This window comes from Xenopus laevis, chromosome 1S (genome assembly GCF_017654675.1).
Source record: "Xenopus laevis strain J_2021 chromosome 1S, Xenopus_laevis_v10.1, whole genome shotgun sequence".
In the NCBI taxonomy this organism is placed as follows: Eukaryota; Metazoa; Chordata; class Amphibia; order Anura; family Pipidae; genus Xenopus; species Xenopus laevis.
Genome location: NC_054372.1, coordinates 100,090,624 through 100,118,066, shown reverse-complemented (window position 1 = coordinate 100,118,066; position 27,443 = coordinate 100,090,624). Strand labels below are relative to the sequence as shown.

The following is a 27,443-nucleotide window of genomic DNA, read 5'->3' as shown; positions in this document are numbered from 1 at the left end:
TCAGACAGAAATTCAGTCTTATAGACATGACTTCCTTCATTCAGCTTGTGTAAATAGACACACCCTGCAGAACTAGTCCTAAGGTTATTGTTTCAGCCAATCAATAGGTACTTGTGTACATATAACCTTTGGAAAACTTAGCTTAGCACCCATAAACCTGAAAATTAATTATTTATTATACCTGATGACTTGCAGGGACTTCTCTGTCTCTTACAACGTAGCACTTTATCATTGTAACTGCATATATTTATTTTTTATTGCAATGTTTGCTCCTCCTGTCTGCATTATTGTATTGTACAAAGGACTGGTGCTGTATATACTGTACAATATATAAAGATATTTATTCATGTCTTATAAAACATAAATGCAAATTTGTGCGTTGGGCTGGTTACACACACAATGCTTCATAGGAAACAATATGTTTAGTTTAATGAACATAGAGAATCCAGAGAATGGTATTTAAAGGAGAACTAAGAAGAACTAAACAAATTAAAGATGTGGGCTAGAAATGTTGTACATTATGTTTTGTGCTTCTGTACCAGCCCAAGGCAACTACAGCCTTTGAGCAGTAAAGATCTGTGTCTCCAAAGATGCCCCAGTAGCCCCCCCATCTTCTTTTCTGCTGATTCACTGCACATGCTCTGTGCTGTTGTCACTTACTGAGCTTAGGGACCAACTCACAATATACAGTACTCATAGAATATAAATATTACAATATAAAGCTGATTAGTAATTAATACAGATAATTACTACATGGCAGCACAGAAACCAGTGCAATTAGCATCAGAATGTAATAATCAGCCCTGTAGCATCAGCTTATGTTACAGACCAACCTCATTTTCTGCTTGATAATTAGTGACGACCCCTAAGCTTAGCTTCTCAACAGCTGCTCAGAGCCCACTGAGCATGTGATTGTTGCAGACAATTTCCAAGATGGTGACCCTCTGTGACAAGTTTGAAGTCCTGGATCATTGCTGCTATTGAGAAGCTGAAATTTTAAGCGGTGCATTAAGTTCAGTATATAAAATATGGCATTTTTGGCCATATTCATTTTACTGTTTAGTTCTCCTTTAATGCTTACTGCCCAGAATACAGAGCAGGTGGATTCTCATTGGAGGGTTTTACACACTTCGGGCCATGGTGTTTTATATTCTTTACTAACATTTGGGGAGAGGTTTACAAAGTAAAATTGTTAGAGCATTAAATTATTTAATATTTAGGGATAATTTCTATATGGGGTCCCAACTCTATAGAAAAAGTACATCCAACGCCACCAGCCAACGCCAACATTTTATGCGGATATTTTAAGAGGCCCTCCAGAATGGAAACTATCGAATTTATGTAAATAACAGTAACATCACTAAAAATATCAAACCTCCACTATGTATACAGTGTACAGTATGTACCTGTTGCTCTGAATACTAATATGTAGAAATGCTATAAGCTCCGTCACTATACCAGTATTTACATACACAGAAGGAACATATCTGCATTTAGAAGAGACAGACTTTGCTAAATCATTTGTACAAAACACACTTCCCATCAAGGTGTCCTTGCGCCAGTCCTAAGTGACTGGAAAGAGGGAAAGACCAAAGTCGTTTCTATCTTTATTCTTAGGCACAAGCCACTAATGTTAGTATTGCGCACAGACAGCAATGTAGAACTTCAGCCGTTGCCAAACTAAGCTGCCACCATTACAGTTGCAACCTTGTCTGTAGAATGAGGCTTAAAAATGAATAGGAAAAAAGATAGAGACACTTTTTCTTAGAAGAGTGCCAACCCTCCCCATCATCATCACAGAGGAGTACCATGACCATATGAATACGTAATGTACAAAACAGCATTATAATGTGATTCTACTAGCTACCTTCCTGCCTTACCCCTGCTAAGTGTTACCCCAGAATTGTGTCCCCTGTAGGATTACTGACCGCACATGCAGAGTGAGCGCAGTGACATCTTCCGGTGCTTCGGTAATCTTCGGGTCTTCTTCCGGTGCTTTCGCAGTTCTAATGAACCAGAAAACTGATCCAATTGCGCATGCAACGATACGGTGTTAACTTTACATGGATTACCAGAGCACCGAAGATGGTGCCTGTGAGCAGAGTCTGCATTTTCTTTATAAACATTCACTGTATAAACTGAAAAATGTTTCAAGATTTTGCTTTCCTTTGAATCACTGAACTAATATTTAGTTGTATAACCAGTGTTTCTGAGAAGTGCTAAACATCTGTGTTACATGGAGTCGACCAACTTCTGGCACCTGTTACATTCCACAATTCTTCTGCATTTCTTGGTTTTGCCTCAGAAACACCATTTTTTATGACATTTTTATGTAATCTATTGGATTAAAGTCCGGGGATTGGGCTGGCCACTCCATAACGTCAATCTTGTTGGTCTGGAGCCAAGATTTTGCTCATTTACTGGTGTGTTTGGGTCATTGTCTTGATGAAACACCAATTTCAAGGACATTTCCTCTTCAGCATAAGGCAACATGACCTCTTAAAGTATTTTGATGTATTGAAACTGATCCCTGGTATGTGATAAACACCATGCTACCTTACTTAAACAAGTACAGTAATTAACACCTGTTTTGTCACAGAATGGATGACCTCACTAATTTCAACTCCACACTGCTATTATTTTGAATAAGCCTCAATTAAGGATTCAGTTACACAGAATCAGTAGCATGCATGTCTTGACTGTTGGGTCTGTTTGTTTTCTACTACTCTATTACACCTACTAGTAAATTATTTGCCATTGCCAAATAGAATTTCTACCAAAAACAGTGATTAACCAGGTTAGTGATGTCGGACTGCTATTATTCTGAACTGTAAATCCTTCGACTCCTCAGTTTATGGTACCTCCAACTCAGACTCCTCTGTTTTTAAAGGAACAGTAACACCACAATATCAAAGTAATAAGAAAATATAAGGTACTGTTGCTCTGCACTGGTACAATTGGTGTGTTTGTTTCAGAAACTGGATTATAGCTTGTATAAACAAGGTGCTGCATAGCCATGGGGCAGCCATTCAAGCTGGAATAAAAAAAGAAAAGGCACAGGTTATATAGCAGAACAGATAAAACACTATTATATTGGACAGGGCTTATCTGTTATGTGCTATGTAACGTACCTTTTCTTATTTTTTTCCAGCTTGAATGGCTGCCCCTATGGCTACACAGCAGCTTGTTTATATAAACTATAGTAATATTTGTGAAGCAAACACACAGCTTCTACAAGGTCATGCTTTATTACATGTTAATTACTTTAACATGCTTTCATTTTTTGGCTTTACTGGCATTAGCTCTCTTTATTCAGCAACTCACCAGTTTGCAATTTCAGCAGGATGGTTGCTAGGGTACAAATTACCCTAGCAACCATGCATTGGTTTGAATAAGAGACTGGAATATAAATAAGAGAGGGCCTGAATAGAAATATGAGTAACAAAAATTATCAATAACAATACATTTGAAACCTGAAGAGTTAAAAAAAATTAATGAAGACCAATTGAAAAGTTGCTTAGAATTAGCCATTCTATGAACCACCCCTTTAAATAGAATCCAAAATGAACTAAAGTATTGTCTTAGGAACATAATTGCTTCTGACAGATCTTTCTTCATAGAAGCTCTTAAATCAGATTTGATTGTTTTCAGTTGTTATACACTCTATATCAGGGGTCCCAAACTTTTTTTTAAATTTTTTTACCTGTGAGCCATATTCAAAAAAAAAAAAAAAAGCAACACAAGCATGAATACAGTTCCTGTTGTGCCAATGAAAGGCTCTGATTGGCTATTTGGCAGCCCATATGCAGGCACGTTTCAATGCCGCTGCACTAGAAGAGCCGAATTTCCATTTTAAAAAACGGAAAAACGTCTCTTAAAGTTTCCAGAAGCGGCTTTATGCCTCACTTGGCAACTGGCCGATCCGTGCAGCCTGAGGTAAGATTCTCACCTTGCCTCATGGCCGGAGCGGCCCTGACCATATGTGGATTGTCAGCCTACAGTAGTTTCTGCTTGGAAGTGCACATGTTCCTATGCAAAACTTGCCTCCAAACCAGGAATTTAAAAAAAAAAAAAAAAGTAATCACCTGCTTGGAGGCCACTGGAAGCAACTTGCAAAGGGGTTGGTGAGCAACATGTTCCTCTCGTGCCACTGGTTGGAGATCGCTGCTCTAGCTAAAATGATGTATGAATGTCAGGTTGCATAAGTGTTCAGCTGGACTTCACACTAGTTAAACCGCTACCAACTGGGCTTTATTATTACAGCAGAGAAGTAATTTATGACTATGTGTGGGAAATATTTTTTATTGCAACTCAACGTTATCATCCGGAGTAGGAGTCGCCGGAAATGTACCGACTCGGACTTTGGATACCCAAAATTGTCTCACTACTCCATAGCTCTGCAGATATGTGCTGGAGTCTGAACGCTGAAGGGTATGCTAAGCATATGAGGCTGTAGAACAGGGATCCCCAACCGTTTAAACCCGTGAGCAACAATCAGAAGTAGAAGGAGTTGGGGAGCAACACAAGCATGAAAAATGTTCTTAGGCTGCCAAATAAGTGCTGTGATTGGCAACCCTACATTGAGAATCTGTTTGGCAGTGCATCTGTTTTTTATGCAGCCAAAATTTGCCTCCAAGCCCTGAATTCAAAAATAAGCATCTTCTTTGAGGCCATTGAGAGCAATATCCAAGGCTTTGGACAGCAACATGTTGCTCACGCGCTACTGGTTGGGGATGCAGTGTAGAACATAACAGGCCTGTAAGGTACAACTGACTTATTTAGAATTTTACTTCTTTTCATGTTGCACTGTGTCATTTTCTCTGAAGAATTGTTGACCAATGTAATGGTTGAGTAATGTAGGTTACATGCTGCCCAAAATACACAAAGACACTGTTCAACACCAGGGTGTCCAATAGGATCAATTGATTCAGCCTTCTGTTCAGTGGCTTTATGGTTGGACAGGGTCACGGCCATATTGGTGCAGCAAGGCTTACAAGCTACAATCAATGGAGGTAGGGAATTAAGATGAAATCATTTTGATGATAGTGAGAACTTCACTCGCCTGTTGAGGAAGGGTGGAATGAACAGGGATTAACAAATTCATACACTAAAATTTGGCACCCCAGTGACCTTTCCTTCTTTATACTGTGGGGTTTTCACACTATGTATTTGCTTATCAGGCAAAGATAGAAAACAAGACACAACAACAAAACATAAGTATACATCATACATTTATTACTGAACAACCCTCTCAACTCCAAAACTGGGCACAGGGATTTAAAAAAACAAAACAAAAAGAAAAAAAAAAGAAAAAACAAAATAAAAAATCATTGCACTACTTAGTAAAGCATTACTAGTTACTCTCATAAAAAAATGTACAAATTTTGTTAAAAATTCATCAAGCCTTCAAATGATTTGGTTACAGATATATTTATAATACATTTAAAAACTACATCATGTTAAATGATACAGAGAACAAACAAAAAATATGACTCCAATAAAATCTTTATGCTTTCATTGGCAAATCAGAAGGGAAAAAAAAAAACAGGTAAATAGCAATGAGGTAACTGTAAATGTACCAAGTGGGAAAACACAAGCAAAGGATTCTTCCTGTAAGGTCCGAAGAGTTAATTTTCTGCAGGGAGAATACTGTAACAGTGACAAAACTTAAATGAAAAATATAAACATAATCCTGAAAAGAGCAGTGGCCTTGATAAATCACTTTTAGACAGCAAAAACACAAATGAAAAAAAGAAAGACAGAAATCATGCAAATAAACAGAAAAATAACAAAACAATGACAGATATGCTGAAGCCAATAACGGGTACGAGAAGAAATCATCGGCTGGGTTTCCTCTGCAGGGTAGGCACTACTGCAATCTAGGGCTACAGGCATTTTAGTAGATAATATGGCAGTGAGAAGTGTCCTCCTGTTCATCTCCCTTTTGGCTTTTCCATAGTTTGTAGTTGGTTTCTAGCTGGTTCAGAACACATGCATGTGTGCTTTTTATAGATTTCTCTTTATATTACACTAACCACAGGAAGAAAGTCAGCACATGTCCGCGTGTCCAATGCAAAACCAGAATCATTCTAGAAGTACCAGCCTCCAGAGTGCAACTACAGTACAGACAATGACACTTCATCCTGTTCAAACGTTTTGTAGTATTTAGGGCAGCGAATGAAAAGTAACCTGGAAGTTTGCATTTTGTTGGGGTAAGAGGGGGTGAAAACACCAGAATTTGTGGGAACCTCAAACTTTTTTTTTTAATCTTTGCATTTAGCTCAATCTAAGCTTGAAAAAGTGCAATGCTTGCATGCTTCAATAAAGTGAACATTGAGTGTAGTAGTGTTTTTAATTCTATACAAGTTAAAAAAAAAATATTAATATAAAAGGTTTGTAGCATTTAGGAGAAGTGTGCTAAAACTGTTTTTTGTCCAGAAACAACATGATTTTATGTCTAACAGAAAAACAAGATATTAATATCCAGTGGCTGGTCCGTTTCATTATGAATCTAAGAAACAGTAAGCATTGGCGCTCCATTTATCTCTCACCCAACTCCAAGGGGCAGAGATTCGGTGTTTACCGGGCAGTTATTATAATTAAAAAAATAAAAAGGTGCGGAGTTAAACTGTAGACAGATTGTGCTTTTGTTTCCACTGAAGCCCAAGAATGGAACAGTGGCACAGGAAGGGCAAGCAGCATTAGAACAACACTGATTGGGGCACCAGGAATAGACAAGGATGGCAGCATACAGGACATGCATCACAAGTTATGACACAAGGAAGAAAAAACTAGGGCTTGGCAGCTACATTGAGCGTTGCCCTTGTGCTTTTGCAACAAACGTGTACGCTAAGATGCGAATCAAAGTCACTGCAAGGAAAATAAAAAGGTGCATCTGTCCTTATTTTCATTTAATGTTTATGTACGGCTTGATTCACTAATCTGAAGAAAGGCAACTTTAAGCATTCTGGCAATTACTAGTCTTGTATGATGGGCAGTTCCAATCCTGCAACTGGAAAAGGAGGTCACTAAATAATAGAAAAAAAAAAAAAGTCAAGTATTATCTTCTTTGGTCTATAGGGATAAGATGGACCAGCTCAGTTATCAGAACTGGGCAAATTTGCACTGGGCAGTAACCGAAAGCCATCAACTAAATGTTTGCTTATTTGTTCTATCTGCAGCCGACTGGAAAATGCTAATCACTGCTCGTTTGATATGGGTTATTACCGAGTTGCAGTCTTGCCCAGTTGTGAATGAGCGCCAGTGTGAAGCTCAATACATAGAGTGCTGCAAGGAGACATCTCTACTTCTGGCATGGAGTTGTCTGTAATGTACACAAAGACTGAATGTAAAGCATAAAATGACTATAAAGTACACTGGCATTCCGATCTAGTAGGGTGCATAAAATGTAAGGCACCCCCAGTGATTATATTTAACTGTTAACCCAGACTGGTGCTCCGGTTTTCTGAAAAACAATTGCCCTGGGCATTTGTGTAGAGCAATTCTCTTCTGCTTCTTGCATTGCTGGCCCGGGTCCAAAGAAGAATGGAAAAAAAAAAAAAAAAAAAAAATTTGGTGAGGCTACAGAAATACCCAGTCCAGTGCAGTTTTCAGCAAACAGGAGGACAAGCCCTGGGTATCAGGTAAGTGATTCATGAGCAGCATTAAATAAACTGTCTACTCAGTCTACTGACTTTTTAAATAAAGGAAAACTTTATTTACTTTTTTTTCCAGTACAAATGAATTGGGACTTACTGGTAAATTTGCTCTTTTTTTTAATTGCTATCGGACCCTTTTCTGGGGCAATGAGATTTAATCACTCCTGCAGGTAGAATATTCACAGCTAATATCCTACTGGCTGCTTTACTTTACTGCGCTGGGACAAAAACTTCCTATTCGCTAGTGAATAAGCTCCACATTGATTAGATCTATTAAAGCATTACGGGTAACAATGACATTATTTGTAGTACATTCAAATATTTACAGGTTTATTGTATGAGCCGTGTCATTTTTAAACTTAAACTCACTCATTAATGAAAAATTGAAAAACTGTGTAAGAAAAGTGAAGAGGAACCGAATACTCAGATACAGTCATGAAAGGGAAACAGCATCCCAGCTTTATGACAAATTCATGTTAAAGACACCAATACACCTACACCCTAACGGAAGATCTCATTAAACCTACGGAAAATTAGGAGGATGTGACCCTTGCCAACTGAAACGCCCCAGAAGAGGTTAAACAGTAGCAAACACCATTGTTTTGATTTCACCATTTTTTCAGAAGATTTCAGAGCAAGACAAAAACACCGTTTTTATTTTTCCTGCAGTGAGATGCAAATTAGAACTGATCCATACTGCAAAATGTTCAGTTTAAGAAGGCGACAGTTGGTTTCCAGTCTATAAATTCCCTATTAAGTGGAGGGGAGATTTTAAAAAAAAAAAAAAAAAAAAAAAAAAAGGGATATGAAATGCCAATTAATTGCTACACCTATAGCATTCAGTGTGCAACTGCAAACACAACAAAAGTAACCAGTGTACAGTACTAGTACTGTTTAAATAACACACAAGATTATACATTGCAGCATATGTAATACTACACTCACACACTTCTCAGGACATGCTGGTATATTGTTTCTCAAGCACATAGACTCGCGCTCGTGCCCAACAAACGCACTAAGCCACATTGTCACTAACACACAATTCATCCGTCCACACTCACAGTATCTGAAGGCTCTATAATAAGGTAGATTGCTAAATTGTTTGGAGCTACCACTGCATTTGATTTTTCTTTTTTTTGTTTTTCCTTTTAAATATAAAAGCACATGCTAAAAGATCACTGACCACTGTAATCTTGCAGCAAAACACTCGGAATGATCACACAAAAACCAGGGAATGTTAGTGCACACACAAAATAAGCGAAGGTATATAAAAAAATAATTATCTTTGGAGTCCCAATCACACTGTTAGTAGAACAATTCCATAATTGTGAAGACGAATCAGAAGCTTTAGAATTGATTAAATCACACAGTGCAAAAAAGAGGTCCATTGAACCTTTTGTGAAAAGACTAGGCCAGAAGCCACGTGGGTTCAGTTCAATGGATGGTTGGTGTGTGCGAATACAGAAACACACACACACGACTAGGAACACCCAAGTTTTAATTGTGCTCTGAGACTGGTCATTCGGAATCACGATGTACTTCTGAAGCATCTGCCCGACAAATAGGACAAGTACGATTTGCCTGCAAAACACAAAGAAACCAGGATAAACTGTATGAGCAGTAGGACCTAATACAGACAGATCATCCCTGATTGAAAGGACACATCCTTGCAACTAAACATTTGTAAAAATACTCAGGGGCTCTCGACTCAAAAAAAGACCCCGCTATATTTTGTACCGAGAGCCCCTACCATTAGAATTGCGGTGGTGGAGGAATGTGGATTTTCTTTCAGAAAGAGCCAGTGTTGCATTATGGAACGGCTTTCTGGCAGGCTATTGTTTCTCCTACTCAATGTAACTGAATGTGTCTCAGTGGGATGTGGATTTTTACAACCGAGTACTTTTCTTATATCTACCAGGGAGCGGTTATCTGGTTACCTTCCCGTTGTTCGGTTAGGCTGCTGGGGAGGTAGAAGGGACGGGGGTTAGATCACAGTGCAGCAGTAAAGAGTGACTGAAGTTTATCAGAGCACAAGTCACATGACTGGCGGCACCTGGGAAACTGACAATATGTCTAGCCCCAAATTTAAAAATTAAATATTAAAAAAATCAGTTTGCTCTTTAAAAAAAAAACCAGATTTCAGTACAGAAGTCTGCTGGAGCAGCACTATTAACTGATGCGTTTTGAGAGAAAAAAAAAAAACATGTTTTCCCATGACAGTATCCCTTTAACTGCTACAGTTAATGTACGAACATTCCAAGTACAAAAGAACCTCACCTTAAGCCATTTGTCGACACACTTGGCATGAAATTCATGGTTGCATGGTAGGACTCTAAGAAGTTGTCTTGACTCAAAATCGCACATGCATACTACACATCTGAAAAAGCCAAAGATTACGGTCAATGCTGTAATACTGTCATGCCTAGCTCCAAAAAGTTACACAAAATCTATTAAGCAACATATTTTGTTGAGCAATACTTGCCAGAATTTACTCTAATCCAAGCATTTTGTTTTTCACTTAACTATTTTTTTAACCTATTTTCTTGGGCAACCCAAACAAACTTGCATAATCCAGATATAAACCTTTTTTAAATAACTGTTTTACTGTAGAAAGGTTTTTCACATAATCATAGACAACAATTTTGGGGTCCTGAACATTAAGTTAAAGAACTCTGTTCTAAATAAATGATACTAGTTAAAGTAAACATCTGACTGGTTATGGGGCCCGGGCAACGTTGAAACCAATGCGGTTTAAGGTCATTTTCTGGTTTCGATGATTTGAAGAGCCACTACAGGGCTCATTTATTTATGGGTAGACAAGTACGAGGTCTTATAAGGGCAACATTTACTAAATAATTACCTTTACCCGACAGCATGGAATTTGTTGTCAAATGCAATTCTTGATAAGATGTATGCTCCCGACAGTGCTGGGAGCAATTCCTGCATTGTGGGAAATTTAGCATCTACCGACCTCAGATAAACAAGCGGGCACACACTTATTATAGTAATAATATATATTTTATCTTTATTCTTCAAAGTCAATCAATGTAAAGCTTGTATTGCTGTGTAGTTATGCAGGTTTACTCCCATGACTGAGAGACGAAGTATTCAGCTTTCCTTTGATAAAACAAAGTCAACATTTTAACATTTTTCAAGACACGTTTGTCTTTTTTTTTGAGCTGCAGATGGGACTTATCTAGGTGATCTTGTAAGTAACGCTATGGTAGATCTGATTGCCAAAGACATAAGACACTTAGGTTGTCACTTTTTTTTTTTTAACATTAGTACAAAAATTAATTTAAAATGTGTGTATATCTTTTAACCAAAAGTGACCATTTTTTAATGCTAGACACAATCATTATATAAACACATACATCTTAAGCAGCCCTTTAAAGGACACATGATATAAGGGCTGCAGACACCACGGAGTGGACACCATAAGAGCCGGCAAAACCAGCCCTGGGAGAGCGCCCTATGTGGACTATATGCGATTCTTTTATTTCAAAAATGTTTTTAAAAAATTGTTTTGATAAAACAGGACTATACTATCTTCGGTTTCCATCTCTTTCCATGCTTTGGAGTAGGAGACTGGTGCGGAGCTGGCGCTAACCAGAACAGGAATATAAACTACGTGCATGTTCATACCCTTGGTTTGTGAGTAGGAATTGCTGCTATTTGGTGGAGGTCCACTAAGGCTTATGGGATATAATATTAATAAGTTGTACCACAAAGGAACACTAGAGTAATGTGTGTACTATTGTAAAAGGGAGAGAGTAAAAGAAATAGGCACCTTTAGGGTTCATTGTAACTAAATACTGGGTGTCATCCCTTTTAACAGAAATACTGCACCATAATGGTTTCTAAACTTCTGTTGCCACAGGCGCTGGTCTTGCTTTTGTATATTTTGAATGGTCAGTAGAGCATCAGGATCATTACGGTGATAAGACGTATGTGATAAGTGGTACTAAAAACAAGAGAAAGCAGTAAAACCCCACACTACCTTACTAAAATTAATTGAGATCTAATTATATAAGTGCTTAGTGCTATTATAAACATACGCTCAGTTCTCAATCAATTTAGCACCAACATACAATTTATGGCATCCCAATCGATTGTGTTAATACAAATAATTATGATTAAAGTGCCCAAGTGCTATAAACTAGGCGCTGCACACAATTGATGAACACGGTTCTTATATGAATTAAATAAGGTGCTAGTGCTGTAGTTATAATTTTAAAGTGAGTTCATGGAATTAAACAATTAAAAATAAAGCGTCAGCAATTCATGAATAAAAGTTAGAAATGAGAAAATAGTATAGAGGTGGAGTTGTCCCGAAGAAACTAGCTGCGTTGTTCTAAGCCCTGGGACACCACACGTGGGAGGAAGGCAGAACACTGAGGACTGTGGTCTCGTTACTACGTTTAACTGTCTTGTAAGGAGAGCTAACTTTGCTATAAAACCAACAAATCCTCAGTGCCTTAGAGATAAAAGAGAATAAAAGGAATGAATACTGCGCTAATAGTGCTACAATTCCATTAAATTTCTCTGGATCCGAGATTCAATTAAAGTTTAAAAAGGTAAGATTTCAATAATGAGCTTCTTTTTTTTAAAAAAAAAAAAAAAGAAAAAAAAAAAAAAAAAAGGGTTTGAAGGCTAGCCGACGTACGTTTCGCTTACGCTTTATCAAGTACGTTTCGCTTACGCCTTGATAAAGCGTCAAATGTAAGACTTTGCAAGGGCTGTACTTATTTAGAGAAGCCTACCCTCACTGTTTAGCTACCAAATGCAATACCACATACAGTATATCTCTCAAACACTTCATTCTGATCTTGCTCACTCCCTCACCTTGTGTCTTATTCCCTTCCCTTTAGATTGTAAACTCTTTTGCACAGGGCCTTCCTCAAGTATTGGTTGGGATGTATGTAACTCCATATGATCTATGTATGCAATTAATGTGATTTAGTTGTATAAACACCTACTTTACAGTGCTGTGCTATATAAATACATAATAATAAAAGGCTCTCTGACTAGGAAGTCCCTCTGCTGTTCATTGTGGGTGGTACATTTCAAAAAAGCAGAAGGACACCTTGACTTACAAAAGAACAGGCGAGGGTTTTGACTCAAGGAGATGGGGATCTGGTCTATGCAGCACAGGTGTACTATAATATTCTTTATCCTGCGGATCCAGGTCTGTGTTTATTATATATATATTTACACACATGTATATTTAATTTTACAGAAAAATATTGTTCCCTTTAAAACTTACTGGCTGCAAGGGTTTTTTAGACTTCCATCGAATTTTGCATAAAATTAGCATACTTAGCTTACAGCATAACATAGCATACACCAAAAACATGTACTGTATAAACAAACAAATATCTCTCTCTCTCTCTCTCTCTAAAAATATAAATATCTATATAAACCATAATTATACATACAATGTCTGCTCAGACTGGTGATTGTTTGGGTTAAACCTATAGGATGGAAGTTGTTCAATGTCTGCTTTTGTTAGTCCCCGTGGTTTGGCTTCACCCAGTCTTTCCGCAAGATTCAGCAATGCCTGCAATTAAACATCACCCACATTAGTAAGCATACTGAGTACTAATTATGCTTGGGGGGGGAGAAATAATTAACAGTTTACGTTCACTTCTAGCCCTATGTATTGTGTTTTGGCAGTTCTGCAAAATGTACTTATGGAGACAAAAGTAATTTACAAACCATCACCACAACTCATATTGGTCAAATAGTCTTTACAAGCCCTGCTGTTAATATAATAAAATTCCCAGTAAAATCTCAGCATGCATCCCTTCAAATAGCAAAATGACTTGAGTACATACACCAACCTCATAGTTTTCCACCTCCCCATCTTCAACATCCAACTCAAAGCTAAAGGCAGGTCCAACGGTAGGAGGCACTGGAAGCATTGACCTAAATGAGGGGGAGAAAAACCCTTAATGGTTGCATCCCAAAACTAAGTGCTTCAACTTCAATCTGGCTGACACACAGGGCCAGTTTTACTAGATGTTTGCATTTTGAGCTAGTCATTTTTTGCTTACCAAAAGCTCAGTATGCCCTATTGAATTCAATGGAAGACAAACCGGTAGCAAAACTGTGGCATTTGAAAGAAAAGCAAATATTTTCTCTTATCGAGTACTCGGTTTCTATCTTTCCCTGATACGGGTTCCCAAAGCACATATCAAAGTGGAAACTGGAGATTTGAAATCCACAGAACGCAATATTGTAATAAATATGACAATTACCGGCGGTCAGGCTGTTAAAAGAAGGCTAGTCACCTTTCTGCTTGTGCATTTTTCAACTCATGTGACTAGTGCTTTCTTACCTAGAACTGTGGTCTGAACGCTGTTTGCTGTGTTGTGGCCTGACAAGAGATTCTCACGGCTTATAAAAATATCCCTTGACTCCGTCTTATTTCTTCCCAAGCTACAGTGTCTTATTGTACAGATAATTCCCATAAAGCAAGCACTAATTATGTCTAATAATATGTCACCCATACAGCACCATTCTGTCATAGGAAGGATGGATACAAGTCCATAAACAGAAGAATATCGTCCCTTGTGCAACAATTAAAGTGGTTAGAACTAATCATTGTTGTTTTATTGAGAGGACATTTATTTTCTTTTGCTCCCCCAGAGAATGTTAAGTTTTCCCTGCCAGTTAAATATTTCTCCAACTGTAGGTATGGTCATGCTGCAATCAGATTCAATAACACACTGTGTATAGGTTTACAGCAAACAACGTACTTATGCTCAATAAAGCTATGGATTTATTTGCATCTATAAAATATGGCAGGTCTGAATTTATGCAAATAGTTATAAAAGAATAAAAGGTGCCTGCACACAATAAGCTATATATGTATACAATAAACGCTTTTAGGGAAAATTCTTAAAACATAAATCCTATGTATTAAAGAATTACACAGCCAATTATAAGCTTAGTTGGAGTGATTAGAGTGATTCCTTGTGCAAGTGTTACTGCTTAATTATCACAAATCATCATTTAATTTTAATTCGGAAAAAAAAAACAAGCAACATGGCAAATCCAGTTAACCGCACAGATACACACAATGCAGTAAAAATCCATTCAAGTATAAATAAAAATGTCATCCTTTTATATATCAAATTATCCTTTTAGCAAATTCCATACCATTATGTAATGAAGGAGACAATGGAGACATCAGAAAAAATATTTACTGTCACTTACAGTACATAGGGTAAAAGACTTGGATGATAAGGTGGTGGTGGTATCGGTTGCTGTGATCGGTATCTGTTTCGTCCAGTTATTCTTCGAGGCATAAATGGAGGATAAGGCTGCAAGTAAACAAACTTTTAGCATCGTGTAGAATAAGGCTTCTTAAAGTAGACCTGTCACCAAGACGCAAAAATCTGTATAATAAAAGTCCTTTTAAAATTAAGCATGAAACCCAATTTCTATTTTTTATTAAAGCATTCATAGCTGTTGTAAACTCATTTAAAAATCTCAGCTGTCAATCAAATATTGTCCTCCGCTCCTCTATGCCTTAGGCATTTCCAGACTTTCCATTCAGCACTTCCTAGATGTCACTGCTCTCCCCACATTCCCCCGTTCTCTTTACCATTTAATTGTGTAGCCAGGGCATGGGGATGGACATTGCTTCCCCCATTCTGGTGCACAAATAAGATTCTGAGATGATGCAAGACTTGCCTTAATAACCGTGCCCACAAAATGGCTGCTGCCTGCTTGCTATAATTATGAATTCCCAGACTGAAGGAAACAAGATTAAAATAATTTATATAGTGTAATTAAAGTTCATTTTGTTTGACCAATGTGATAAAATAGGATTTTGAATACATTTTTTTGGGTGACGCGTCCCCTTTAACTTGTTTTTCAAGGGACCCAATTTAAGTGAATCAATTTCAAAAGTCAAAACTTGGTTTAGAATTTTTATGCAGCCCTCATTTTAATTTTTTTTTTTTACCAGTGTAGGAAGAAATTTCAGATTAATAAAGGGGATTGTGAAGACCCACACAATATTCCTTCAAATTGTTGACAAGTTTTTTTGCAGCCATTTGTTAAAAACTGTGGGCAGAGAAGTGGGTGGATCATAATAATTAAAAAATGTTGTTATTTCACACAGAATTCTTTGTTCAAAGCACCATTTATTGTGTGCAATACCATTTATTGTGAGTCCTGAACCACAGGCCATCTGTACTTCTTTGTTATGTGTATTAGAAGGTTTGTGCACATCTTTATCCCGCATCTTAAACTGCCATCTGGTGGTAATCAAAGCAACCTGAGTGATTTTAAGGCTTTATTTTATACATTGAAGTGATAGCTGAAATGTCTATAGTGCGATTGTGATCCGCATGTTTAATTAGGTTTATTTTGTTTAAAATAATTTTTTTTAAATTGTTAGACTGTTAATTTTGCGTTGCAGTTTTATAATATAATGCATACACATGGAGACCCTTTGCTATGCTACTTCTAGGGGCCGATTCACTAAGGGTCGAATATCGAGGGTTAATTAACCCTCGATATTCGACTAGGAATTAAAATCCTTCGACTTCGAATATCAAAGTCAAAGGATTTAGCACAGATAGTTCGATCGAACGATCGAAGGATAATTCCTTCGATCGAACGATAAAATCGAAGGATTTTAATCCAACGATCGAAGGAATATTCTTCGATCAAAAAAAGTTAGGCAAGCCTATGGGGACCTTCCCCATAGGCTAACATTGACTTCGGTAGCTTTTAGATGGCGAACTAGGGGGTCGAAGTTTTTATTAAAGAGACAGTACTTCGACTACCGAATGGTCGACGATTTTTACTACGAATCCTTCGTTTCGAAGTCGTAGTCGAAGGTCGAAGTAACCCATTCGATGGTCGAAGTAGCCCAAAAAAACTTCGAAATTCAAAGTTTTTTTTACTTGGAATCCTTCACTCGAAGTTAGTGAATCGGCCCCCTAATGTTATCCTATTCCACTTTGCAATGTTGTAGTCTAACATGGAATCGACTATAGTTAAAAAAACATTCTTTGTGGAAATTAAACCTACTATTTGCTTTCAGTCTGTTATTCAAACCACTGCACTAGTACAACATAGAGAATTTTCCTTCAAAATTATTTTTATGATGCACAGTCAAAGGTTTTATTTTATTATTCTTTATTTCTATAGCACTGACATATTCCACAATACTTTACAGAGATTATAAATCATACATAAAAGACCATGTCCATTTATTTTTGTTTTACTTTTTTTCCCTCTATTTAAATTGACAATATCAGAAAGCTCTTTTGATCCTTCATGGACATTAGTTTCCTTCCAAAACCTAGAACAAGTGTCCAGGCATTAACAACATAAGGTCTATTAGCTACTCCATAATAAGGAATAAAATACCATAAAACCCAATGCCATGAAATACAGAAATAGGGAGACAGCAAAGCATGCATATAAATGGAGGCCACACTCACTCAAAACCTGACCCATTTTCTATTGTATAAGCTCTGTGGCTCATTAAAAAAAAACCCATGTTAATAAAATGAATACCATGTCCTAGGCAAAATGGAGGTTTTAGAGAAGAACATAATTAAGCACTGATTTGTTGTCCAGCCATGGAAAGAGGGATAAACCACTTTTCTTTAACCTTTCTGAAACTGTTAAGGCATGCTCATGACTTCTTTACAATAAAACAAAGTTTGAGTGCAATTAATGAAACATGCTTAGTTAATTAGAGAACATTTCATATATGTCTGGGGCTATTAGAAGGCCTTGTTCCCTAATTGCTTAGGCTGCTGAGTACTTTTCCCATTATTAATAATTTGGCTGCCATTTACACATATTTTAAATAAATAACCTTTATTAAACAATAGAGTACAGGTATGGAACCTATTATCCAGAACTACAGATCTTTCCGTAATTTAGATCTTTATACTTTAAGTATACTAGAAAACCATGTAAAAAAAACCAACAGGCTGATTTTGAGTCCAATAAGAATTAATTATATCTTAGTTTGGATCAAGTACAAGGTACAGTTTTAATATCACAGAGAAAAAGCAAATCATTTTTAAAAAACTTAATTTGATTATAATGAAGTCTATGGGAGCCGGCCTTTGCATAATTCAAATGTCTCTGGATTAAGGGTTTACAGATAACGGATTCCATACCTGAAATAATATACCAGCATAAAAAAAAAACATACTTACAACACCAAATGAAACTTCCTGGTGTAAAGGATCATGAGCTATGAACTGTAATGGGGCAGACGGTTGCAGTGTTGGAGCGTGGGCAGATGGCGGGTACGTAAACCCACCTACAGGTAGCTCCCCAAGCAACTCCACTTCATTCTCTATCCTTTGCAGAGGCTGCAGGGGAGAGTTGTGCATGTTACTTTCCTTCATTCAGAAAAAAACAAACAAAAATATAAAGGGGGATTCTTTAGTATGACTAGAACTGTTAGATGATGTGAAACTCTATATTTGTACTAACGTGTAAAACTTCAAAGCGTTTAATTAAAATGTTATCTATGTCTGCAATAAGGGGTCTAAATATAGACTACAAAATAAGTGTCAATGGTTTGCAGCACATACGAAGAGGACCACATCAACATACAAATGCAGTTTGGGTCCACTAAGTTGCACAATATCAGTCAGGCAGGCTGTTAAGTTATAGACTCAGTCTGGAAGGGCTGAGTAATCAACTCTTAAAGGGATACATTTTTCAAAATGAATCAGTTAATAGTGCTGCTCCAGCAGAATTCTGCACTGAAATCCATTTCTCTAGGAGCAAACAGATTTTTTTATATACAGATTTGAAATCTGACATGGGGCTAGACATTTTGTACAATTTCCCAGCTGACCCTGGTCATGTGACTTGTGCCTGCACTTTAGGAGAGAAATGCTTTCTGGCAGGCTGCTGTTTTTCCTTCTCAATGTAACTGAATGTCTCTCAGTGGGACATGGGTTTTTACTATTGAGTGTTGTTCTTAGATCTACCAGGCAGCTGTTATCTTGTGTTAGGGAGCTGTTATCTGGTTACCTTCCCATTGTTCTTTTGTTTGGCTGTTGGGGGGAAAGGGAGGGGGTGATATCACTCCCAACTTGCAGTACAGCAGTACAGAGTGATTGAAGTTTATCAGAGCACAAGTCGCATGACTTGGGGCAGCTGGGAAATTGACAATATGTTTAGCCCCACGTCAGATTTCAAAATTGAATATAAAAAAAAAAATCTGTTTGCTCTTTTGAGAAATGGATTTCAGTGCAGAATTCTGCTGGAGCAGCACCATTAACTGATTCATTTTGAATTTGGCCTGATTTGGTTGGACTTATTCAAACACATTCTTTTTATTCTGAAGCCAGTTCATTACTTCTCTGATCTTGTATTACACATTATTCAACAAAGTTTTCAAGTACCCTTGTATTTGCAAGCATTTTCTACCACCACGGGCCCTTTTTTCAGATTTATTAAGGGTCAAACTGAAAATTCTAATTTTTTTTTTTTTACAGTCAAAACTGTCAAATTCGACTAGGGAATTATCCAAACTTGATTAGGGTTTTTAAAAAAAAATGTAATTTAATTTTTTGAAATTTATCATACTCTGGCCCTTTAGGAATTCAAATTAGACTATTCACCGCCTAAAACCTGACAAATTACTGTACAAGTCAATGGGAGAGGTCCAGGGATCAATTAGGTGATGTTCATATCGAGTTTGGTCAAATTTGATTCGAGTTTTTGAGACGGTACAATTTGTACAAGTTGTACATATTTGATTTTATTAATAATAGTCGAATTTCGAGTTAAATTGAATTCATCTGAGTTAAAAAAAAAAACAGAAAACACATGAATTCAGAATTCGACCCTTGATAAATGTGCCTCCAAGTGTCATGTTCGAATGTTTCAGAGACCGGTAGGACTGCACACTTTACATGCCGAAGAGCACAATCTTATCAGCTTTCGCAAAAATGTTTAAATAAGGTGGGAAGAGATGCGGAAACAACTTAATTGTTACTTTTCCCCAGCCGCAGAATTATACTAAAATTTGGCCGCTACATATTTTCAAACACCAAACTTTGGAGTCATGGCTGCTATTAACTTTAGTTCTCCTTTTGCATAACACAACGAGAAACCACAGTTTTTTTTTATAGCAATACTAGTACCTATACTTGGGATTCCATTCCCCCATAAAAAAAGCAGTGATTGGGGCATGGCCAGCAATGACAAAAATCAGGTTAAACAGCAGCAGAAGAAGATCCCTACTTAGCTCAGGTTGAAAACACATTGTAAAACAGAGTTTGAGAGTTTGTGAACCATTGTTCGTTTTCAATATTTCTGCATAAATATATTATAATATACATAATAATATAAATATATTATTTGGTTTACACACAAGTTAAAACTGTATATGCCTGTTCATTTATTTAAGGAAAATAAGCCAAAGTTATATTAGTGTGTAGCAAAAGTATATGAAACTTTGTTTTCAATAAAAGTTGTGCCTTTGTGGGAAGCAATAACTGCAACTAAACTTTTCTGATAAACGTAGAGTCTTACATATTGGTGGGAAAGAAGCTGAAGCAGGCGGTTTATATGAGGAAACTTCAACATTTCTATAGTATTAAGGTGAGGATTTTGGCTTAGCCATTGCAAAATATCACTTGAGGAAGGTCTGTACTAGTCCCTAAATGTTTCAATAAACCTGGGAACCACCACCACCATATTGGCATTTAACAGGTACAGACTCAATTTTCTTCTTTTGGACACACAAGTTATATTGGCGGACAAAGAAACCAGAAGGTACCTGCAAAAAAAAAACCCACCCTTCTTTTTTCATATATAGACGTAACATTACAAAACATTTACTTTTTTTTTTTTTTCTTTAAACTTTCTTTGGTACAACAACTTGTGTGTTCAGGGTCTTGGTGCATGGGCCACTTTCTCTAGAGATCCAGTTCAGGAAAGAATACCCTGGCTTTTTCATGCAGAATCTGCTGGTACCATTCAGTGATTATATTCACACTGGCACCCCCAGTGAATTGGTTTCTGTACTATTCCAAAGGCAACAAAACTGGCCCAATCCATGATCCTTTCACCACTGTGTTTCACCAAATTGATAAGGTTCCAGTGGTTTCCTTTCACCAAACATACAACACTTTACATTTCAGCCAAAAAGTTCTGTTTTGAACTCATCTATCCAGAGAATATTCTACAAATAACCTTCTGAATTATCCATAGTCTGTAGATACGCAGAAATCTTCTTTTTAGATGTGGTATTATCCTTGTAACCCCGCCATGCACACCATTGTTGTTCGTGGTGTTCTTCCTCCCCTTGCCCCCCATTAAAGTCTGGCCGCTATGACTGTATACCTTTGTGTATGCAATTAAAATAGATCAACTGGACCCTTATTGTTCACAGTTCAGATTCAAGATGTAAAGGCCCTTCATTGTGCACACTTGTAATCCAATATATTTTTCAGGCCTCCAAGATCCTATATTGTTCACACTTGTAAAAATCTGCATTGTTCATTGACCCTGAATGGATCACACCTCAGACTCATTGTTCCCCTTTTCACACTTCACACAGACTGTAAGAGCAGAACTGCCACTGTATAACTGTACATAGTACAGCACATACTGTTCATTTTAAGAGTGTTCTTGATAGGTCTCTTACCCCTGCTCTACTCTACTTGCCTTTGCCATGCTCTGCCTGCCCTACGCTGCCTGTGGGAGGTCAACCTGGTGGGGGTTTGTTATCATTTAGAAATACTTGTAAGTGGTATCCAATGTGTTTAATTACACGCTGGGGGTTGCTGTGCAGAGGGGAGTAGGAGGCATAAGGATTTATGTCTTAATATGACAAACTCTTTTCAGACGAGTGATATCCCTGCAGTGAGCACCATTTTTTTGTGTGCTTTCACCATTAATGTGGGTATCATCTTAATATTTCTTGTGATAGCATGGTTGTGGTTTAAAGTGGATGTGGCTTTAAACAAAAGGGAGTGTTCAACACTGGCTTCCATTATTGGCCCTCCATCACGTAGCTCAGAAAAATTTTGTCCCTCAGTACACCAAAGTTGTACAGTACTGTGCTATTACACATCTTGATCTTGGTGTGATCTTTGTTGGTTCACCACTGGCATGGAGGACAACAATGGTGTTAAATTGCCTCCATGTGTATATGTATGAAATACTGGTCTCAATTTATGTCATATTTATGCAGAAATACTGAAAATTTAAGAGAGTTCACAAATTTGCCACCATAGATATTCTGCTATACAAAGTAAAGAGCAAGTATGAAAACTTTACAGCTCAGTATATTTTAAACAGAATCCTGAAGGCAGACAATATGAAATGGCTCCAACACCTTTGGTAAAGAACAAAAAGAGAGCTTTGCTTACCGAACGTGACTGTTGTGTCTGAAAGGGAACAAACTGACCAGGAGGTGGAAGGTGAGCGTGGTGATGTGGTGAAAGGTGGGGTGGATGCAAAAGAAATGGATCGCTTGAAATGAGGGGTGGGAAAGCAGCATAGGGCACTGGTAAATGCTGAACTGAACAGGCCTGAATCATCTGTAAATAAAGAAAAAAAATACCACAATCAATACTCAAAACAGACAACAGTGCCAACAGTAAGCTTATTTTTTTGCACAATGATAGAGACATTTCATGCAATAATGCTCAAGAGCTCACAGGGTCCAGTTTTAAATGGTGGATAAACCAGAGTATGGACAAAGTAACTTCCTCCCATCTTAGTTTATAAGTGGCTTGTGTGTTAACACAAACTTTACCATAGGGGTACATATTATTGACAAGCATTTTAAGCATTTATTTACAGGTTATGTATGGATCTCATTAATATAACAAATATAAGTGGCATGTGTGTGTTTTTATACAAATATATTTTCAAGATATACCTCATCAAAAATTGTCTTTATATAGACACTCACACACATTCACCACATTACAAAATAGGAAATTAAAAATAGCATTGCTCTTTGCTGTATGTCTGCTTACAGGTGGAGGCACACTACAGACTGGTAAGTGCTGGCCACTGAAGACCACTGAACATCCAGGAACTTGCTGTGTACTACATGCAGGGATGTGCTGTCCTGTACAAAGTGGAATCCCATGTGGTGCTACTGTTGTGACTGTGTAGGAGACTGGTACTGTGCCCTGGTGAATCTGGCGGGAATGAGATTTAAAAAAAAAAAAAAAAAAAGTTAATATATAAATCCCACACTTGTCAAGCTGTGAATGAATACTGATCAGTAAACAAAAAAAAAAAAGTTAAATCTTAAAGGGATACGGTCTGGGAAAACATGTTTTTTTCCCCCCAAAACGTATCAGTTAATAGTGCTACTCCAGTAGAACTCTGCACTGAAATCCATTTTCCAAAAGAGCAAACAGATTTTTTTTATAATTCATTTTGAAATCTGACATGGGGCTAGACATACTGTCATTTTCCTAGGTGCCCCCAGTCATATGATGGGATGTCTCCCCCCCTCCCAGCAACCCATCAGCAGAACAATAGATAACCGTTCCCTGGTCAATATAAGAACACCACTCAATAGCAAAAATCCATGTTACATTGAGTAGGAGAAACAATAGCCTATCAGAAAGCAGTTCCATAGAGCAGCACTGACTCTTTCTGAAAGCACATGACCAGGCAAAAGGACCTGAGATGGCTGCATACACACCAATATTACAGCTAAAGAATATATACTTGTTGGTTCAGGAATGAAAGTTTACATGGAAGTATGAATTATTTGCAGTGTACACAGAGTAATTTAGAAATAAAAACGACAATATAAAAATCATTACAGAATCCCTTTAACTGCATCATACAATTAACTATGAGGCAACGTCCCATACCTGCTCATGAATGTCTACCATTACAGCGTTTTGCTGTGGAGGATGTGCAGCTGGATGAAGCATGCGAGGGGATACATTCGGTGGGTGGAAGGCTCGAGGCTCTTCTACTGCTTGCGGTTGCCCATAGGAGAGATGGTGATAATTTTCATCTTGGCTAATGGAGTTGTGACGAGACAGTCTGTCCCGTCTTCCTCTCTGACGCCTCACAGGTGGGCTAAATAAATATGAACATGGATATATAGGGTTTATGCAGGGGTTACAACTGTATAATATATTATATAGGACATTGCACATATAACAGGGTTCTTTTTAAATAAGCCTACAGAAACAAGAGACACAGAATGAAACTTAGACTCAAACAAACAACTGCATGTCATATCACTATTCATATCACAGGGAATCCAAATAATCACCACTTCTTGGCGTAACAGAAGCAGAGGGCTTTTACCCCTAAATGTATACCTTTTGCGGTATCAGGTGCTATGCTGAAGGACCCACGCCCCAATGAAGAAAATGTCAGCAGCACGCTGAAGGGGCCCATTTACTTAGCTCGAGTGAAGGAATAGAGGAAAAATAGTTCGAATTTCGAATGGTCAAATATGGCTACTTCGACCATCGAATGGGCTACTTCGACCTTTGAGTCGAACGATTCTAACTAAAAATCGTTTGACTATTTGACCATTCGATAGTCGAAGTACTGTCTCTTTAAAAATTCTTCGACCCCCTAGTTCGCCACCTAAAACCTACCGGGGCCAATGTTAGCCTATGGGGAAGGTCCCCATAGGCTTCCTAACAATTTTCTGATCAAAGGAATATCCTTCGATCGATGGATTAAAATCCTTTGAATCGTTCGTTTCGAAGGATTTAATCGTTCAATCAAATGATTTATTCCTTCGATCGTAGGAATAGCAGTAAATCCTTCGGCTTCGATATTCGAAGTCGAAGGATTTTACTTAGACGGTCGAATATCGAGGGTTAATTAACCCTCGCTATTCGACCCAAGGTAAACGTGCCCCTGAATGTCTGAAAAAATTTGAGGTTTATTGAACTCAAAACAAACAGCAGAAAGGCAACATTTCAAGGCTTGATAAAGGAACCGGGTGGCCCGAAACGTTGTCTTTCTGCTGTATGTTTTGGGTTCAATAAACCTCACATCTTTTCAGACATTAAGTGTGCTGCTGACATTTTCTTCATTCATTTCTTAGCGGGACATCTCTGCTACTACTTGCCACAGTTAGATGTTCAATGTTTCATCATTAAAGGGGTGGTTCAACTTTAAGGTAACTTTTAGTATGTTATAGAAATGCCAATTCTAAGCAACTTTTCAACTGGTCTTCATTATTTATTTTACATAGTTTTTGAATTATTTGCCTTTTTCTTCTGAATTTTTGCAGCTTTCAAACGGGCGTTGCTGACCCCTTCTAAAAAGCAAATGCTCTGTAAGGCTACAAATGTATTCTTATTGCTACTTTTTATTACTCATCTTTCTATTCAGGTCCTCATATTCATATTCCAGTCTCAGTCAAATCAAAGCATGGTTGCTAGGGTAATTTGGACCCTTGCAAACAGATTGCTTAAAATGCAAATTGAAGAGCTGCTGAATTAAAATCTTAACTCAAAAACCTTAAATAATCAAAAATGAAAACCAATTGAAAATTGTCTCAGAATATCACTCTCTACATCATACTAAAGTTATCGCAAAGGTGAACAACCCCTTTAAGAAAAATTGTACATTTCCACCTGTACATTAAACATTTAGAGAGATTTGTCTTGCATTCAATTCCAATATCTGATATGTCTACTGTAATTGCCTTAAAGGCTATCTCATATAAGGAAAGCAGGGAGGAGAAATCGAGCACCCCAAGATGGATCGCAGTGTCGCATTTTCTGTAGAGGAGCGCAAGCGGAGTTTCGGTAAGTTATTTCTTAATAAAGACTTACCAATTTAAAAGTTTAATATGTCTTTTTTTTTTTTCGTTCTGCACAAAAAAAATTTAATAAAATTTTTTTTTTTTTTTATTGTAACTGGTCATTTAAGTAACTTGTTTGTCTGGCCAACATATTGCTTGCCAATTGCTACATCGTGCTCAAAAACTGTACCTTCCAAAAGCTCTTCTCTATGAATAAATGCTAGGTACAACACAAAACACTTAAGAAGAAGCTTATGCTATTACAGGTATGGGACCAGTTATCCAGAATGGCCGGGACCTGAGGTTTTCTGGATAACAGATCTTTCTGTAATTGGGATCTTCATGCCTTAAGTTTACTACAAAATCATGTAAACAGGCTGCTTTTACTTCCAATAAGAATTAATTTTTAGTTTGGATCAAATACAAGACACTATTTCATTATTAAAGAGAGAAAAAAAAAATGTAAAAATTTTTGGATAAAATGGAGTCTGTGGGAGAAGGCCTTTCCTTAACTCGACCTTCCACTAAACAGGCGAGTTTACTCTACTTCCCATTTGTTCCAGCTAATTGGGCACAATCCTGTGTTTTAAGGCAAAATAGTAAATTCACCTTCTTCTATTACGTGCAGGAGTGTTGCATCTTTCCCCTGAGAAGTGGTGCTGGTTGGGCCGAGCCGAAGGAGGCCGCCTATTTGATGTCATCTCCCATGGTCGCATTGGGGGAGATGGGGCAGGAGATGCTGCAGCGTATTCAAAAACTGAATTAGATAGCCGCTGACGCTTAGGGCTGGGACTGTCTTCGTTCTGCAAAACAAAAATAGATTTAAATAAATACAAATATATACACCATAATATATATCCTATTATAAGAAATTAAAAATGATTTAGATAAAAACCATAATCAATGCACTGATTGTATCTGTAGATACCCAAAAGCCTATATTTCTGATTAAAAAAAAAATTGTTCAAACTTTTGCTGGGGGTCCAGGCACCCAAAGTGTAAATAGCACAAAATATTCAGGGTTTTTTTCTCCACAACATTTCTTACAGTCCTATACTTGTTTGAAGAAAATCACCCGGCTGCTGCTTTTTGATATAAAACAATAAACAGATTTTTTTTTTAAGGGAGGCTGAATTAGAATAACAAAAAAAGTTGTCAGGCCCATGTCAACCATGTACTATGTTGGCAGAAACAGCTACGAGTTTTCTAAAATTAGATTTTTTTTTTTTTTACATCGGATAAAAATAAATATGATGGGTGTCAACAGCTTTGGGTATAGTAAGGTCTTACTGGCAATCAAGAAATTAAATCAAACAATATGACAACCTGGCAATCATTTCCAATAGTTTAATTCTCATGAACCATTTATCATACAGCTAAATAACAGAGTGAGCAAATTCTAGCTGAAAATTGTATTTTCATTTAAACCTGCTACATTTTTTTTTTACAATTCAGAAACACATTCTACATGTATACTGGATTTAAATCTGACAGCTACTCTGGAAATACAAGGGCAAGCCTAAAGAATTAATGGCAAGCACAGCAATCTCATCAAAGTTACTCAAATTCAATTTCAACACCATTTGCATGTCACAGCTAGAACACTGGACAAGTGCCTTTTAAATACAAATTGTGTTATGCAAACACCAATAGCATCTCTTTGAAAGAAAAAATAAATAAATATATAAATATATATATATATATATTTTGATCACATGCCTCTGTTTTTCTTTGAACAGATGACAGTACCTCTAACATCTATGGACAGCTATAGTTTGCAGGGTCCAAGGCAGGTGCTTTTCATTAAAGTAATAGACTGCCTGCATTGGCTATTGGGAGCTGTAGTGGCCAGTATTTAAAAACAAAAAACAAAAACAGTTGTTTAACTCTAAAGGTGGCCATAGACTCAAAGATCCGCTTGTTTGGCGACATCGCCAAACGAGTGGATCTTTCCCCCGATATGCCACTAACGGCCGTACGGCCAAACGATCGAATTAGGATTAGGATGCGCCAAGGGG

The 27,443-nt window shown here is 37.3% G+C and overlaps 1 protein-coding gene across 9 annotated transcripts in view; it reads right to left on the bottom strand.

The window, feature by feature from the left end:
* Positions 1-5,214: 5,214 nt before the first annotated feature.
* The window catches only part of rnf38.S (ring finger protein 38 S homeolog), a 149,131-nt gene continuing 126,902 nt past the window's right edge, over positions 5,215-27,443 (bottom strand). For 2 of the 9 annotated variants that reach the window (XM_041579990.1, XM_041579995.1), the window contains 10 exons: positions 26,035-26,228; positions 23,516-23,729; positions 22,643-22,825; positions 22,043-22,213; positions 17,858-18,046; positions 14,880-14,986; positions 13,496-13,586; positions 13,097-13,218; positions 9,936-10,035; positions 5,215-9,239 (listed from right to left, as the gene is read on the bottom strand). In XM_041579990.1, the coding sequence (XP_041435924.1) occupies positions 9,177-9,239; positions 9,936-10,035; positions 13,097-13,218; positions 13,496-13,586; positions 14,880-14,986; positions 17,858-18,046; positions 22,043-22,213; positions 22,643-22,825; positions 23,516-23,729; positions 26,035-26,228 (1,434 nt within the window). In that variant the 3' untranslated portion in view covers positions 5,215-9,176. The remainder of the gene's footprint in view (positions 9,240-9,935; positions 10,036-13,096; positions 13,219-13,495; positions 13,587-14,879; positions 14,987-17,857; positions 18,047-22,042; positions 22,214-22,642; positions 22,826-23,515; positions 23,730-26,034; positions 26,229-27,443) is intronic. The other 7 variants (XM_018239931.2, XM_018239935.2, XM_041579992.1 and 4 more) reach the window with 6 other exon arrangements.